The 19040-nt window shown below is 34.5% G+C and overlaps 1 protein-coding gene across 1 annotated transcript in view; it reads left to right on the plus strand.

Annotated features, from left to right (window-relative positions):
• DST (dystonin) overlaps positions 1 to 19040 on the plus strand; it is a 575913-nt gene that overhangs the window by 242581 nt on the left and 314292 nt on the right. Inside the window, 1 exon segment of the mRNA XM_031964703.1 lies at positions 16327 to 16388. Within this exon segment, the coding sequence (XP_031820563.1) occupies positions 16327 to 16388 (62 nt within the window).

Consider the following 19040-nt stretch of genomic DNA (forward strand, 5'->3'; position numbering starts at 1 on the left):
GTATACATTGCAATATCTTGCTGTCCTCATATAATAATAGCTATCCTTTATATTGAATATTAGGTGTCAGGGACTGTGTTAATAAGCAGTACAATTATTATCTCATTTGATTCTCATAACAATGACTTAGATGCTATTATTATCCCAATTTTACAGTTGAGAAAACTAAGGAAAATGCATTAAATGACTTGCCAAGGGTCATATAGCCAGTATCTGAGGCCAGATTTGAACTTAGTCTTCCTTACTCCATGCTAATACTCTATCCACATTGTCACGTAGCTACCCCCAGGTTTGTTTCATGAATTGTGGAACTTTGTAAAATGAAAGTTGTAGGATTTTTTTTAATGATACTGTGTTGTAAAGGTTTAATTAACATATGCAATTACCCGTCAGCTGAGAAGGAGTGGTTGGGTTCAAGAATTAGTGTGAATATTAAAGCATTTCTTAGGAAAACCAAAAAGTCCCATAAAACTGTGATTTCTTCCATGTTAATAAACCAGGAGAAGCAGGCATAGTCACACTATGCAGATATGGTAGTAGCTCAGAACAGCTTCTCCTGAAGTGCATAGTGATGGAAATTGGTGTATAAAAGATTGTGTCAAGAACTTTGCTGACATTGAAGATCTGTATTAAACTGGTTAATTTAAAAAAGAGATTATTTGAATTATTCTTGAGATTAATTTCCCCCAAATTTATTTTATTTGAAGAAACAAAATAAGTAAAAAGAAAAACAGAAAAGCTAAATAAAACAAAACATTATCATGTGCCCAACAAAAACATCAGGGAGGATTCAAAATATATAACAACAAATACCAATTTAAGAAACTGTATATATTAGTAGAAGAAATTATATTCATGAATATCTATCTTTACTTCCTTCTAAATTGGTTTTTTGTTCTCTGCTGTGCACCTTATTTACTTTATTCTTCTCTCCTTTTAGTCCCCCCCAGAAAGCTATAGTTAAGAAAGGATACACACACACACACACATACATACATACACGGGCAAATACACACATATCTCCCTTTCATTCCCCCACCTCCAAGCAAGCTACAATTAGGAAACAATTTATGAATAGATATGTAGATATACACATACATATACAGACTCACACATACTCATACCCCACATCCACGTCTTTCCTATCCCTGTTGACTCTTTAATTAAATTCTGCTCCATAAGTTGGCCTAACCTCCCCCTACCCAGAGACCCCTCTCTTCTCTTCTTCCCTCACTCTTTGCTTCCCTATTCACCTATTCCTCACCCCCCTTTAGATTTTGGAGGGTGCTATGTCCTTCATGGTATACATGTAGTGTTGCCTATTGAATCCATTCCCAATGTGAATAGGTTTTCAGAACTACAAGCCCTCCTTCTCCCCCCTAAAGGGGTTAATTTCCTAGTTGGCATATTGGGAACATACTAAGAAGTCAGGGTTCACCTATAGTCACAGAGGTATCTGGTTTTTTTCCCTTTATTTCTCTTTGTATAAGTTGAAGATGTTTCTTACTTTGGGGTTTAGACAAGAGGGATTTAGTACTATCCTTTGTGTTTCTCTAGTGATAGTTCTCTGCTTGCAGGTAGAAAAAATGAGATGGTGACATAACCTGGGCTTGTTAAATGAAAACAGAAAACTACTTTGGATGCTATTTGTACCAGGATCCTATCCCCTCATTTCATGGCTAAAAGTATTTCTCTGAAATTTTACATTTTACTACTAGGAATTAGTTTTTTTTTAAAGGAAAGAAAATTGTTTCAGACAGTAAAATTCTCAAATAATTAAATATTTTAACCTATTGAAAATTATTTAATTTTTAATTTAATTTAGTTCTCTATCAGACTGGGGAGTCAGGAAGACTCATCTTCATGAGGTCAAATTACTAGCTACTTACTATCTCAGACACTTACTAGCTGTATGACCCTGGACAAGTCACAGAACCTTGTTTGCCTCAGTTTCATCATCTGTAAAATGAGTTGATTAAGGAAATGGCAAACCATTCCAGTATTTTTGCTAAAACAAAACAAAATGACAACAACAACTGCAAAAACCCAAATAGGGTTATGAAAAGCTGGCCAAGATTGAAACAACTCAGAAACAATAAAGAACCAAAGCAACTCACTTTATATCTCAGTGCCCCAGCCAACTTTGTAAGTTGTAGAGAAGATACTAATCTGTATTGGCAAGAAGGTCCTTATTAGAAGCTCCCCATACTGATGAAATGCACATTCAAGGCCATCCTATAGTATGTCATCCCATTCTTCTGAGGTAGGAGGGGAAAAAAGGGGGGAAAGGAGGAAAGTGGGGAAAAAAGAGAAAAGGAAATATGTTCTATTGTAAATGGAGGTATAGTACAAATTATTGTATTGTATTGGAGAAATCTTCCTATTTAAGGCTAACATTAGGCACAGAACACTTATTGCAAGTCAACACAAAGAGTTGGGATAAGAAATTAAGAGTCCTTCACTTCATCTAGTGCCTTACTACATTCCCTAGGTTATAGAATGACTAAGCCTCACAAATATGCTTCCTCTTACTTAAGACTTAGCTCATTATGATTATGAGAACTTTTCTGAATAGGTTTAAGTTGCTGCTATGAATTTGCTATAGAACTTATAATCAATTACATTTGGGTTGATAGCCATACTGTAAACATGTTTAATTCATTAAGTTGGGTGAGATAGCATCCTTAGCAAATTCTCTTAAAAGAAATGTGTTCTTTTGATGTTTAACATTATTTTTCCTATTTGAGAAGCCCCACATTCTCAAATGAGTGGAAATCATAGATATGATTTAGTTTCAGAACAAATTTCCATTCCTGTAATAAAAATAAATCAAATAATGAGTCAGCACCAGGGATAAAAGAGTGGGGATCCGTAAGGAGTTAACAACTATTCAGACTGTATTAGTTTCTTAACTAGTTTAACTTTAAAACGATATTTTCATTAAAATACAATTTTTGGTTATTATGGGCAATTACTTTAGTTAGTAGACCACCAACATTTTCCAAAATGCTTTTGTGGCCTATACTCATGACTGACCTCCAGTTCTATCACAACCCTTACGAGAGCCCTACCCATATCTCACAATAAATTGATTCAGTATTAGGGAAGAATTAGGGAACACCAGGTTACTATGTAACTTTGGGGAAAGTACTTCACTTTGATCCATTCCAGTTTCGTCACCTGTAATATGAGGAGATTGGAGTACATAATTACTAAGGTACAACTCTATTATTCTAGTACTATTTAAAAACAAAACAATTTTTTTATCAGAAAATGTTTGCAAACACAGAGCTGACTCGTGCCATTTTAATTTCTCCTTAATTTAAGGGATAATATGGGTTGTTGTGCTGTGTTACAAAGTATGAATCTCTATCTGAGAAGCAAATAATTATTGCAGTGAATAGAGTGCTATGCCTGGAGTCAGGAAAACCTGAGTTCAAATCTAGCCTCATATACTTACAAGCTGTGTGACCCTGGGCAGTCATTTAATTCTGTTTGCCTCAGTTTTATCATCTGTAAAATGAGCTAAGAAGAAAATAATAAATACTCTGGAATCTTTGCCAAGGAAGCCTCAAATGTGGTCAAGTTCAAAATGACTGAAAAATAATAACAAAGATTAGAAGCAAAAAAACGAAAAACAAAACAAAACAAAAAAAACTATTCTACTAGTTTCTGTTATACACTTAACAAAGCTCTTAGATAGAAAGGCTATCAAAAATAATGGCATTTAAAAATAAAAGGCTTCCATAAATAGTTCTCAGCAACAAATGGCATGCATCTGTAGATAAAACTATTATAAGGAGATCATTCTAATCTGTTTTGCTTAAATGTAGGTATCGAACCTTTCTAATCTTTTGGCAATTGGACAAGTCCTTTAAGCCCCTTCTCAGAAAAAGTTTTTAAATGCACAAAATAAAATGTATAGGATTACAAAAAGGAAACTATTGATATTGAAATAGATGTATTTTTTTCATCAAAGTTTTCAAACTTTGAAATTTACTCTGCACCTTAGGTTAAAAGTCCCTTGCTCTAAATGATCAGTCATAAAAAGTGGGAGGAATTTTAGAGATCCTTTAATCCTACCTCCCTCATTTTATAAATAATTATAACAATGACAAAAACAATCAGCATTATGCAGATTGTGTAAATTAAGTCTCATTAGGTCCTTACCTGTAAAATTTAAACATGAAGGAATTATAAGAACCAGAGAGGCATCAGCTAGCCCAGGATTATTATATGACTCAATAAAATATATGACTCAAAAAATATATGATATTATATGACTCAATAAAAATTATAATTCAAGATCTGTAACTCCAAATTCACTTTTTCCATTATACCACACTTGTTCATAAAGTTTAATCTGCAATGCCAGAGAAACTGAGCAAGATAGAGATTAGAGAATATTTAATAATTTATTAAATGAAAAGATATACTGGGATCAAATGGATCTATGGTTTGGTCCCAGGGTTGAATGAGACTATCATTTCCAAGAATACAGCAAATAGTGTGAGTTCTCAAACATATATACACGTGTAGACTGAGGCAGTGGTGGAGTCAGGATGCTGAGAGTGGGAGTGGGACTCTGACAGGGTAGGGTAAGTCACTGGAGATGAGATGACATAATTAGGGGGAGGCACCCAGGACATGGGGAGAGGCATCTTGATAAGACAATATCTGACATTCTGATAGCTTGGGATGGGGAGAGGCATTCTAATATTTTATCCTTATCAAGTAATCTGATAAAGAGGGAGGGGAGGTTTTGCAGAACTGAGAAGCAAGGAAATCCAGGCAGGACTGAGTCAGGATAATTAAGGAAACTGAGTCAGAACAATAAAAGAGAACTGTGGCATAACAAATCAAATGAAAGTTTTGTTTTGAAGGGACATAAATATGAGCCCTGAAAGTAAATAACTGCCTTTCTCAATATAGGTCATAAACTATTTCCTTGTAGCATCAAATGTTAGGAGAACCTGCCAATGCCAAGGGAGAACCTGCCAATGCCAAATGCCAAGGGAGAACCTGCCAATGCCAAAGGCCAACTTAGAGAAAGAATAGTGTTTATTGTTAGATCATCTCATTGCATTCCATAGATCTGATTTTTTTTTTTTAAATCAAGTGACCTGGCTATTAGTTAGTCTTTGAATGGAAGATTAATTTTATTTGAAGTAATAAATTAAATTGTACATAATTCTCATCTGACAATTTTCATTTTTCACCTGTGAATGCTCAGAAATGTTTATGAGAATTCCTATTTTAGGAATAATGCATTTCTGTTGAGTAGTTCAGCAAAATAAAATCTTATAGAATGGGGGCGGGTCACTGCATCTGATAGAGATCTGTATAAAGAACATCTTTCTGTCTCCAAAAGTAAATGGGTAGGTATCTGCTTTGGTAGAATTCCTATTATTTACCTTAGGCTGATGATGACCTGACTGTAACCTAGTCATTCTTAGCCTGAAGAAAAGAACTCATTCCTTTGATAAGTGGAGTCTAGGTTCTGACATCAAGAAAAAACTAGTATCTTTTTAAGGATGCATAGCAATAAATAATTGAAATGTTCTGATTTAATTCATAGGATTCATTGAATAAATCTGGAGGAGGTATAACAAATATAGGTGGATTGGATATAGTTGAATAATTTAAAAATTAAAAACCATATATGGTAGAAGGGTGTAGAGGGGAAAAAGTACTAGCTTTTGAGGTAAGAGGAACCAGCTGTGGCACTCTTTCCTGTCACCTAGGCGAAGTAATTTAATTAATTTGTGTTTCAGTTTCTTCATCTGTAAAATGGGGGTTGGACTTGAATGCTTCTAAAGGTCTCTTCCAGTTTAAAATATGTGATATAATATAGTTATTTTTGAATGCAAAGGGAAGACTCCAATAAGATCCATGATATTAATGATAAATGTAAAAAATGATTTATAATTGTAGACAGCATGGTAGTTCATGGCCACTGGTGGAACATTACTGTACCTTTAAGTTTTGTCATTCTACCTCTTCGAAAGATTTCCTTTGCTATTTCCCTGATCTTTGGAAATAAATGGAAATTGTTTTCTTGCTTGCTGGTGCCTTTCACCTAGCAGCCACACCTGTTGACCTCAGGCAAGCCTATTTGTTAGCTTTCTTTTTGTTGACTAACCTTGGAGTGTGGGAGAATGTGGGACAAAGAGTTGCATGAAAACGTTTGACCTGCCACAGATGGTTCTTATGAAGAAAAGGAACTGCTATTGTTCGGCTTCTCTTCTTGAAATTGTGTATTCTACTATTTCTCCACCTGTTTTGATCCTCGGACTAGAGCATCAAAACCTTAGTTACAGTGTCCATGGTATCATTTGGAGGGCAGCTTTCTAAGAGAGGTTGGCAAAATGTTTTTATATTTTAATGTCCTAAAATCTTAACATGATTTTAAACATATGGGTTACATTGCTTAAAAATTTTCTGTAGCATTTGAAACCATCACTTTTAGAGCCATTTATACATGGTTTAATTTTGTAACTTCCTGTGCAGACAAGTGTTCATTAAGTTCCAAATGCTAGGCACTGGGAATGTACAGTTACAAAAGTTCTCCCTAAAGGATCTTACATTCCACTGGGGGAAACTGTATACAAACATATACAAAACTCAACGCAAAGTAATCTGAGTATGTTAGCATGTGGTAGGGATTTCGGAAAAACTCATACATGAAGAAGGCTAATGGCAAGAACAACAATGATAACTAGGTACCAAGGTGTGAATGAGTGTTTTGGTTTGCAGCTTTATGGTACATTTACCTTAGAAACAGTTATAGTGATTAGGCCATCTGAACATAGGAGATACTTAAAAAAAAATCAGTCACTTGAAAGTAATTATTTTAAAGTATGATATTAATAACACTATTTCAAATATTGATATTTCAACTACATTCATTCTTGCTTACTTTGAATAGGAAATAAATAGGATTTAGAGTTGGAAGCAACTTTAGTGATAATATATTGAGTCTAAACATGTACAGATAAAAAAACTGAGTCTCAGAAAAAGAAGTTACTTGATTAAGGTTACACAGTTCATAAGAGACAGAATCTAAAGTTCCTGTCCTTAAGTCTCATTTTATTGATAAAGAAACTGAAACTGAAAGGAGTTAAGTAACTTGTCCACTTGTCAAAAAGACTATTTTATGGAGAACTCACACAGGGAAAACATTCAAAAAGTGGTCAGAAAAAAAAGTGATACAAGGACACTCTCAAGGTACTGCTTAAGAACTTTAGAATTGATTGTATGACATGGGAGACCCTGGTACAGGACCACCCACCATGATGTACCCTCATCAGAGAAGGTGCTATGCAAAACAGAACTGAATTAGCTCGCAAGAAACAAAGTTAGAGAAGCCACCCAAATGTTTATAGGGACTATTTGTGTCCAATTTGTAGCAAAGCATTTTGAGCTTGTATTAGTCTGATCAACTACAGTTGGACACACTGTAACTCTGATATAGTGATGTTATTTTGCTCCTCTTCAAGAATGAAGAATAACAATCAACCAAAATAATAGAGATAATAAGCAGCAGACCATAATTTGAATTCAGATTCTCCGACTTCAAGTGTAGTGCTTTTTAATCATAAACTTTATAGTAGGCATTTATGTAATGCCTACAATGTGCAATACTGTTTTAAGCAGTTTACAACTATCTCATTTGATCATCACAACAAGCCTGGGAGGGTAGGTGCTGTTGTTTACCTTCACTTTATAGTTGAGCAAACTGAGGCTAGCAAAGATCAAATAATTTGCTTGTAGTTGCAGAGTTGATAAGAGCCTGTGGCAGGATTTGCACTTGGATCTTTTTGATTCTAGCACCAGCCCCCTATTTACTCTGCTATTTAGCTTCTGCATGTTAGTGACACTTCTTGACATCTGCATTTGGAGATTATGGCTTTATTGGCAAGGGTTTATACATGTGTAGGAGAGGATTCTGTCTATTTCCTAAGGAAATATGTCTCTACAAAAGTGAAAGCCATATCTCTTTTGTGAATTGGTTGACCATAGTCATTTATTTCTCAGCACTTTCATCCTTTCCCCCAGGGACTCCTTACTACTGCCTTCTTTTCCACTTGTACATGTGCAGATGGTGCAAGTTTAGTTTCTCTATACAGATTGTTAGATATGAATGAGATGTGTCCTAATTGCAAAGTAATCTCTTTCACTTCACTTTCATTGGTTTCAGATTCACTAGACTTGGGTTAAACAATTAGGGTGGATCCTGATTATTTTATTCTAGAGAAATTTTGCCTGCGATGTTAGAAGAGTTGAGGGAAAAAAAGTCACCAACTAGTTACATAAAACAAATTACATTTTATTAGTCTGTTAATAAGGAAGGTTCTGTCTACACATAATGAGGGTTTCTGAATAGCATAAAACTTCTTTTTAAAAGGAGAGCATTTTTTATATATACATATTTAAGATTACAAGAAGAAATGTGGTTTAGTCAGATTCTTTAATTATAAGTCATACCTCTGCCTTCTGTGGAAACAGAAGAGACTTAACAAAACCTCATGTTTATTTAAAAGGGGGAGTTACTTTTTTCTCTTCAGTCTGCCAGGAGGAGTGTCTGTGTAGTGCTTGCTTTCTGCATAGGAAGTAACCGTGTGTATAGCAAGTAACACCTTACGTTTGGATGTCAGGAGTGAAGGACAATCTGTCAGCCAACTTCCCTAGAGAATGATGGGACAACTACTTAAAAATGACCGAGAGTGGAATGTAAAGCTGGTGGAACACATGTGCTGTATGGGTCAGTAGAGCAATGTGTATAAATCTCCCATTCCCCATGTTTTCAGGATTGGAAAAATTATACTGTGTGTATTTGTCCAGTGAGAATTTTGCAGATGGTAGGGCACTTTTCAGAATACCCGGCAAACTAGCACTATAGCTTTTGAAACTCTCTGAAATAGGTTGTGCTTTCTTTTTCTGTTTTAATATTTCTTTCTTTGTGATATTAAAAGCACTTAAATTTGATTGGATTGAACTGAATATAAATCAATGTAATTTTCAATGATCAATAATGCTTTGCATAGATACTTATTATTTCCTTGATTTTTCCCTTTTCCTGTAAGTAATTGTAATTAATAGGATGATTTATAAATTGTTTCCTTCTCTTTCTTTCATTTTATAACAGATCTTTTTTTAAAACCACATTTGTAAATTTATTGGCCATTTATTTGGAAATGTTATATTGTTATGGTTTTAATGATTACTGATTTATTCTTTAAATAGAATTTTTATATGGAAGTGCATTACTAAACTTTATTCCCTGAAAACTGATTTGTTAGCCAGTAAAACCTGTAAACTCTGTGAGAACATAGGAATTCCTTCCCTTACTGTTGTCATGGTAGCATTACCCAAAATATAACCTCAGTGGTAGACATCACTGTCTAAACTAACAGAAAGGACCATTATAAAAGTACAGATTGGAAAATTAGATGGTGTCATCTGGACTACTCCCTTTTTGTTGAGCTACTTAAAAAAAAAAGGGACAGATCTTGAAACTTTTTTCCATAGGACTTTTATTACTTTTCATTAGCAAGATTGGAACACTAAAATTCATATTAACCCTTCCAGTTTGGTGTTGAATAACACAGGAATTTTTTGTAAAAAAAAAAAAAAAAATGTCTCCTACTTCCAAAGGAATTCTCACCAATTAGGCTTAATAAGATTTATGAATAAGTTTTAAAAATTCTTTTTATGGAAGGTAGAACTCTTACTAACTACTCTAGGCACTAATATAAGAAGTTTTGAATGACACATCTTATAAATTTATAATGGGGTATACATATTAACAACTGTCTGTTAAGCACCTATATTATGCTGTGCACTATCCTACGTGCTTAGGAAATAAGGGGAAAAATTAAACAGTTCCTGCTCTCAAGGTGTTCTGGCTATATAAATATGTGTTTCTGTATGCATTTTTCTGTAATTGCTTGTTAGTTACTTTTGAGTCATAATTTTATACTTTAGTGTGATTTATAATGATCAGATATTAGTATTAGATTAGCTGCATATTCTTATACTCAATTTGCATAGGTTTCTACCATAATACAATAGAAACCTGATGTGTTATTTTTAATTTTATTTTTTCATAAATCATACTGTTTTCCCAGAAAAGAAATAATTTTTTAAAATGGTTATATAGAATTTTTATTCCTTCATATTTATTCCATATAAACATTCCAATTAAAGTTATATTTCCATATTACCTCTGTAACTCAGAATTCAGACAATCAAGTAGTAATATATTGCTAACATCTTCTACATATTAATTTTTATATACTTGACTTGGAGAAGGAAAGAGAAAGTCCACACAATAAGCTTTTTGTACTTTTTCTTTCTTTATATCATATTTCCTTTATGTATTATGTTGTTTGTTTTTTAGTCCTGTTCTACTTTTTGTGACCATTTGGGGTTTTCTTGGCAGAGATACTAGAGTAGTTTTCCATTTCCTTCTCTAGCTCATTTTACACTTGAGGACACTGAGGCAAACAGGCTTAAGTGACTTCCTCAGGATCAGTTAGCTAGTAAATGTCTGAGACCAGATTTGAAATCAGAAAAATTAATCTTCCTGATTTTAGGCCTGGTATTCTTAATCTACTTTACCACCTACTGGCCCTTTCTGTGGATTGGTAAATCCCAATGCAAATCATTCTCTAATTAAGTTTAATTATGTGGGCAACTAGATGACTCAGGGAATAAAGTGCTGGGCCTAGAGTTAGGAAAACTCATCTTTGTGAGTTCAGTTCCTGACTCAGACACCTATGTAACCCTCAAGATGTCATTTAACCTGTTTGCCTCAATCTACTGGAGATGGAAATGGTAAACCACTCCAATATCTTTTCCAAGAAAACCTCTGGTCCATGGGCTCATGAAAAGTTGGACACAATTCAACAATAACAGACTTAGAATATGTTGATAAGATAGTAGAAATAATAATCTGATCACCTAACGCTAATGTCATACATGATAGCATTCAATTAATAACTTGAAAATTTCAGGTAATATCCAGATTTTTCATTTCTTTTTTTCCCCCAAGACAGTTGGGGTTAAGTGACTTGCCCAGGGTCACACAGCTAGGAAGTGTTAAGTGTCTGAGTTCATATTTGAACTCAGGACCTTTTGATTTCAGGACTGATGATCTATCCACTGTGCCACCTAGCTGCCCCCATACTTAATTTCTTAAGCTTTTCTATTTTAGAATGTCACTTTCAAAATATATCTCCATTCCTCTCCTTCATCCTCTTGCCTGTCCCAATTTCCCTAGCTTTTCCCCTACTTTCTCCATAAAACTGTAAGCCTTTCTGAGGACATTTCCACACCAAAGCCTAGTACAGTCTTCTATACACAACAGGCTTCTCATTGTATTTGATTAAAAATATTTTTCAACATTCAGCTTCCAATTGATAATGTCACTTTTTGCTCAAGTGTATTGGAAAAGTTGAACTCAGTAATCATTTTTTCCTTCAGATGTAGATGAGTGGGAATTAAATTTTGAGAGATGGTAAATGGGGAAAAAAGTCCTTATTTTTATTGTTGTTTATTTATTTGTTTGTTTGAATGTAGTATGTGTATAGAAATTCCTTCCTCTTGTTTGGAAACATTTTTAAATGCATTTCCTTGTAAATTTCACATCTCCTTTAAATTGAAAATTATAATAAAAAGAAATAAATCTCAACCCTTGGAAGTTAATATTGATTTTGTACGTCAGATGTTTGGGATCTAGAGACCTAGAAAAAACTGCTGAAACTTTTTTTTTTTTTTACAAATATTATCTCCTTTGATTTTCATAACATCTCTTTGAGGTAGATGCCATTATTATTTTCATTTTATAGTTGAAGAAATAGAAGTGAAACTACCTGACCAGATTCACAAAGCTAGTATCTGAGAGTAGATTTGAACTAAGGCCTTCTTAATTCCAGTAGAGAGTATCTCTTACCTAGCTTCCTCAACTTAAAAAAATGAATTTGCATAATTCAAAGTGATATGAATGTGTTGGTGTTATTTTTGTTATTTTTATTATTACTAGTCACTTTTCTTTTGCTTAGGCCAGTGACTAACATTCTCAGCCTTTCCTTTCCCTGCCCCAATCAACGAGCTTAATACTTTGGAAAACTCAGATAGCTCTCCTTAAGAAAAAAAGTCTGTGAACATCTGGAATAGAGGATTTTTAAGGACTTTTCCAACTTGAAAATCCTGAATCTAAAATATTTTCTAAATATATTTTTAGCTTTTTCATTTCTACTGCCTAAATTTGATTTCATTTGAATAATGAGAAGTTCTAACATTCATATATTTTTTTTCTTTTTTATTTAATAGCCTTTTATTTACAGGTTATATGCATGGGTAACTTTACAGCATTAACAATTGCCAAACCTCTTGTTCCAATTTTTCACCTCTTACCCCCACCCCCTCCCCTAGATGGCAGGATGACCAGTAGATGCTAAATACATTAAAATATAAATTAGATACACAATAAGTATACATGACCAAAACGTTATTTTGCTGTACAAAAAGAATCAGACTCTGAAATATTGTACAATTAGCTTGTGAAGGAAATCAAAAATGCAGGTGGGCATAAATATAGGGATTGGGAATTCAATGTAATGGTTTTTAGTCATCTCCCAGAGTTCTTTCTCTGGGCGTAGCTGGTTCAGTTCATTACTGCTCCATTGGAAATGATTTGGTTGATCTCGTTGCTGAGGATGGCCTGGTCCATCAGAACTGGTCATCATATAGTATTGTTGTTGAAGTATATAATGATCTCCTGGTCCAGCTCATTTCACTCAGCATCAGTTCGTGTAAGTCTCTCCAGGCCTTTCTGAAATCATCCTGTTGGTCATTTCTTACAGAACAGTAATATTCCATAATATTCATATACCACAATTTATTCAGCCATTCTCCAACTAATGGACATCCATTCAATTTCCAGTTTCTAGCCACTACAAAAAGGGCTGCCACAAACATTCGTGCACATACAGATCCCTTTCCCTTCTTTATAATCTCTTTGGGATATAAGCCCAGTAGTAACACTGCTGGATCAAAGAATATGTACAGTTTGATAACTTTTTGAGCATAGTTCCAAACTACTCTCCAAAATGGTTGGATTCGTTCACAACTCCACCAACAATGCATCAGTGTCCCAGTTTTCCCCCATCCCCTCCAACAATCATCATTATTTTTTCCTGTCATCTTAGCCAATCTGACAGGTGTGTAGTGGTATCTTAGAGTTGTCTTAATTTGCATTTCTCTGATTAGTAATGACTTGGAGCATCTTTTCATATAACATTCATATTTTTAATACAAAAAGTAAAGCAAATAAAACTAGCCTTTCTTGGGCCACAAACTTTATTTATAGTCAACTTATAGGAAATCACAGGACATAAGGGCTAGAAAAAGCCAAGAACATCATCTAGTCCAACTTCCTTGTTTTGTGAATGAGGAAAATGAGCATTTCCTTTATTTAAAGACACCCCCTCCCCACCTGCACCCTCCTGTTGGTTTTAAGTAATGTGTTACCATTATTTTGGAGTAGAGGCTTTCATGAATGTATGTCACTGAGCATAGATTCCAATTTTGCAGGAAATTGGGGGGGTTTATCAAATGAAAAAATGAAATTGGTTCTTGATGTCTTCTTGCAATTTAATTATTATTTTCATTGGGAACATCTCTTAACCTCAGAAATAAGGCTATCCTTCCCCATCTTGCTTATGTAGGAAATGGGGTTACATTGACAAAATAAGTCATGAAACATTTTTGAAGTTCTCAGGCAACTTGAATTGAAGAGAACTGAGAAACGTCTGTAGTGAAGCAGGAATGTCTGCAAATGATGCAGATTATGATTTGTAGTCCAGAAGGATTATAAAAGCAGACAGAAAAACTCTTTAAAAAATTGTAATCTAAACTGGACCATAAACATATCTAAGTTATTACACATTTTTGATACTTGCTACTTGAAAGATTGAGTTAATATTAAAAAGTTGAGAAGCATTAGAAACAAAAAGTTAATATCTAAAAAAATGGGCTGCTTAGATTTCCCTTAGCGCTAGTCATTGTCACCCTTCAAGAGTTGCCTTTTGATATTTGGTTTCTGAGAAGTAGCAGCATTATCATTAACCATGTCTAGGATATTAATTTTAGATGAAAAATGGCCCAGTGATTTGGGCAGCATAGAATTATTACCATAGGAGATGGCCCAACACAACTGTGTCTCCTGCATATAGGAAATCAGAATTCATATTATGTATGATGGCTTTCACATTTAAACATCAGAGGTCTTTGGGGATTCAGTTTATAAAATTAAAAGTGACTCAATATTCTTGCCTTTTTTGTTAGGTAAAATGGTACATATTTAGGATGTCATGCTCCCATCTGTCTTTCCAAAATTATGAAATGTGTTTTATTTTCTAGGGTCTGAAAGAATTCTCCCTAAAGTACTACTATGCAGTCTCTCTTAGTGTTAATCATTCCAATAGTTGTTAAGTAGAATATTTAGGAGTTTACTAGAATGCTGACTGTTAAACCCACATCATCTGATCACATCACAAGTCACTTGTCTGTAATCCCATGAAAAACCAGGGCTTTTGCATAGTTCCTTGTGATGTTCATAGCACCTTGTGGGTGTCAGTGACAAAGTGACCTTTGCTATGGAGTTTCAGGGAAAGAGTGGGCAGTGTTGGAACTAATAGTATCTGTTTTGTAACTGATTTGATACTTCAGTTTCCTTTAACACTTTGAAGGTAGAACATACAAAACATATGTCTTAGGAAAAAATCATTTTCGTTAATGTTATAGCTTTAAGACATGAAAAACTATAGATATCATGATTGTGAGGGCAATTGTTTTTAAGACATCTTGGGTGTTGATGTTCAGCAAATGTTAAATGATATAAGTGTAACTTGACTGTGTTAAGTCACAGGTTAGGGACAGAATACTCCTTTATTTTTTCTTTGGGATCATGTGTCAGTTGTATCTCCATATGAGGATAATAATTATAGAAAATGAGATGTGTGACTATGTGTGTGGTTGCATGTATGTAACGTGCTAGTGTTTAAACTGATTTTTAAGTTTGTTGAGACTGAGGCTGTGGATCCTAAAGATAATTGTTTGTAAAAGCCATTTTGAACTTTATATTCTGTGAGTGGGATAATCTGGCAAACACTTTTCTGGACTGCATTTCTGCATTCATAATTTTAAGTCTTAGTGAGAATGTACTGGATAGAACTGACTTGGGATTCATGAAGTCCTAAGTTCAAATCTCACTTCAGACAACATACTAGATGTGGGACCCTGGATATATCATTTAACTTTTCATTGCCCTAGGCAAGATATCTAAGATTATGAAATGAAGAGAAGGTGCCAACCTGCATTAGTAGTGGAAAATTCCACACTCAGCTGTTCCTGATGCCTGTAATATTCTATATATTAAAAGAGAGATAAATGTCTTCAGCTTTGTTAGAGAGATGATAAAGAATAAAAGATTATAGTACTATTACACTAAGATTTTGGTTTTATTTGTATTTGGATATTGGTGACCATTTTGTTTTTATTGGACAGACTTTTGAATAAGGCGCTGTTATTGAAAGGCTTGAAAAGGATTCTTGAGGTCTGGATGTAGTATTGATGGGTAGTAGAGAATAGAGAAAGAAATTGTTTATCTATAGAACAAAGGATTAGAAACTGAAAGGGGAGGGAGGAAAGAAGAGAAAAGGGGAGAGGGAAGGAGAAAGGGAGAAAGAAAAAGAGACAGATAGACAGACACAGAGAGACACACAGAGATATTTGTGACTCCATGAAAAAAAACAGGACTCTTGCATAATTCTCGGTGGTGTCCATCATATCTTGTGGGTATCAATGGCAAAGTGACTTTTGCTATTGAGCCTTAGGAAAGAATGAGCAGTAATGGAGCTGATAGGACCTACCTTATAACTGATTTGATACTCCAGCCTTCTTTATTTAACTTGTTAGAGGTAGTAAATACGATCTTCAGTCCCCATATGAGCATGGGGTGGATTTGGATTATCTAGAAACTGGGCCAACTTCCTCTCCCAACATGACTAACTCTCATGGTCAAAATCTTGTCTGTGCAGCTACCTCCCTTCTCTATCTTCTCTGTGTTTGGTCTAGTAGAAAAAGTTTTGGTTATGGCTAATAGAAATGATAAATAGCATCTTTTGCACCATCTTTTTTTTTTATATGCATAGACTCAATACATGAAGAGATACAGTTGGATTATTTCTACACATTATTATAAATCTTCAGGTAGTTATATGTTTACTAATAGTCACAATTCTTTTTTTTTTTTTTCAGATGAACGAGACAAAGTTCAAAAGAAAACTTTCACTAAGTGGATAAATCAGCATCTCATGAAGGTCAGTTTGTATTTCTTGCAATTTTTGTCTTTGAGTAATTGAAGGCATGCAATTGGGATACTTTGACTTCTAGTTATCTAGACACATAATTAGTATGTGGTCTTTGTATAATGACAGAGGTGAGGAAATAAGTTTCTAAGATTGCAGTTAGCAACATGTTATTGGCAAAAGTATGTTATTACTTTGTTTTAGAGTATATTAAAAGTTAAAATAATGCTTCGGTGAGTTGGCAAATCTTAGCTTCTCAAAGTCTCATCTTCATAAGAAGACTTTCTTAATTTCCCTTAATGCCAACGCTAGGTCTCTATTAATTATTTTGAATATATATAATTTGCTTGTAGGTAGTAAAATCCCTTATGTATTATTCTAGTTGTTTGCATATTTCTCCTGTTAGACTGTGATTTCTTTGACAACTGACACTCTTTCCTGTTTCTATAGTTTTTCTTAGCACAGTGCCTGATACTTAATGGTGTGTAACATATAGAGTATATGTCAAAATGCTGCCATTTAATTCTGAGCCAGAGATTTTTTTTTCCAGCATTTAAAATGATTTCCATAATTAGATCTATGATTGACTTTGTGGGTCTAAAAATACATATAGTTGGTATAGACAAAATTTGTGAGTTCCAAGATTTAGTTTCATTAAACTTGGCATGATGCAGAGAATGTCACTTACTATCTTATATTTCAATTTCCCTATCTGCCAAATAGTTTTGAAACTCCCCCAGTAAAGTACTGATTATGATATTTTAGCTAGAATTCAACTTGGAAATAGATTGTTTTCCAAATGTCTACATGTTGGTCAGTTTTAAAGTAAGCCATCAAGTTCTCATAAAAGCCTATTTTAACCTAAAATATATGTGAATAAACTCATGGCCTCAAACCATTTATAATTAAGAAGGTGTTTAATGATGATACTTAGTTTTATAGATTAGGAAATATAAGACTAGAATATGAATTGACTTCCTCAATATTATATATTGGGATTTGAATCCAGTCTTTGATTCAGGATCTGGTAGCTTCTACAAAAAGGATCAGAGAGTCTAGAATATATTCTGGAAGTCAAAGGACCTGGGATTACAACCAAGAATTAACTACCCAGAGAGACTGAGCATCATATTTCAGGGCAGGTGATGGATCTTAAAAGAAGTAAGCAGTAACTCTTACTTCAATGAAGTAAGAGACTTTGAAAAAAACATAACTAAATAGAAAATTTAATCTTCAAACACAAGACTCGAGAGAAGCATAGAAAGGTAAACAGTGGAAAATATATATTATTTAAAGGTTAAACTGTTTACATCCCTAGATGGGAAAATGCTGTCTGTAATTCTTAAGAAATGTAGTTGTTATTAGGACAAAGGGGGCATCACATGGATGGAGGGAGGGGTTGTGAAAGGACTCTGATGTGATGATATTAAAGAATAAGACTTTAAGGCAGGGGTCCTCAAACTACAGCCTGTGGGACAGATGGGGCAGCTAAGGACGTTTATCCCCCTCACTATGAAGTTTCTTTATTTAAAGGCCCACAAAACAAAGTTTTTGTTTTTACTATAGTCCAGCCCTCCAAAAGTCTGAGGCACAGTGAATTGGATCCCTATTTTAAAAGTTTGAGGACCCCTGCTTTAAGGGGTGGCAAAAGATCTGTACTGGAAGAAGAGGAAAGGGGAGGTATAATGGGGCAAATTATATCACATGAAAAGACACAGAAGACCTATTATAATTGAGGGGAAGAAGGGAAGGGGATGAACATTGTCTGAAGCTTGATCACATCAGTTTTGGCTCAAAGAGAGAATAACTTAATCATTCAGTTGGGTGTAGAAATTTATCTAATCCTATAAAGAAGCAGGATCAGAAAGAGAAAAGAAAAGGGAGAGGCTGGATAGAGGGGAGGGCAGAAACACTAGGAAAAATAAAAGGTAAGGGGGGAGGGGTGATAGAAGATAAGGTAGTGGGTGAGGTGGGTTAAAAAAAAAAAGCCAAAATATTTTTCAGTATTCTGATCCCTTCTTTTTCCTTAATGAAAGGCATCAGAAAAGGGAGCAATAGTCATAAGAATCACATAATTCTCTGTGAGAATATATGAAGGAAATATATTGGGGTTAAGAGCTCTATTTAGAGACTCTGTCCACTTGAAACAGATGTCAAATGCTCTTTGATTTGGTAACTAAGTTCTAGAGGATTCCTTGAGATTCAGAGAGGTTAATTGTCTGGAATCACACAACTACAGAGTCAAGAGAAAGACTTAGAATTCATGTGGTCCAGGTTAAATTCACTCTACTTACTGTGTTTTGCTGCTCTTCCCTACTGGTCTATTAACTTTAGTTTTTATGTTGATATTCTCAATGTAAAAATCCCATCTGGGGCAGAACCAAGATGATGGAGAGGAACACGTTTCTTTCTGACCTCTTCCTATGACCTGCAAACTAATTAGCAAATCCAGCTTCTGAATTAACTCTGGACTGGCAGAACCCATGAATATCAGGAGTGCAACAAATTATCAGCAGAACATGATTTCAAAGATCACCAGGAAAGGTCTGTTTCAATTGGACAGGGAGGGAGGCAGGCCAAGTGCAAGCAGGCTGATCATGGCTGCCAAGGGCAGGCAACACAGAACTGGAGCAGTGGGGACTTCATGCACTGGAGAATCTACAG

The sequence above is a fragment of the Sarcophilus harrisii genome, chromosome 4 (genome assembly GCF_902635505.1).
Source record: "Sarcophilus harrisii chromosome 4, mSarHar1.11, whole genome shotgun sequence".
Lineage (NCBI taxonomy): Eukaryota > Metazoa > Chordata > Mammalia > Dasyuromorphia > Dasyuridae > Sarcophilus > Sarcophilus harrisii.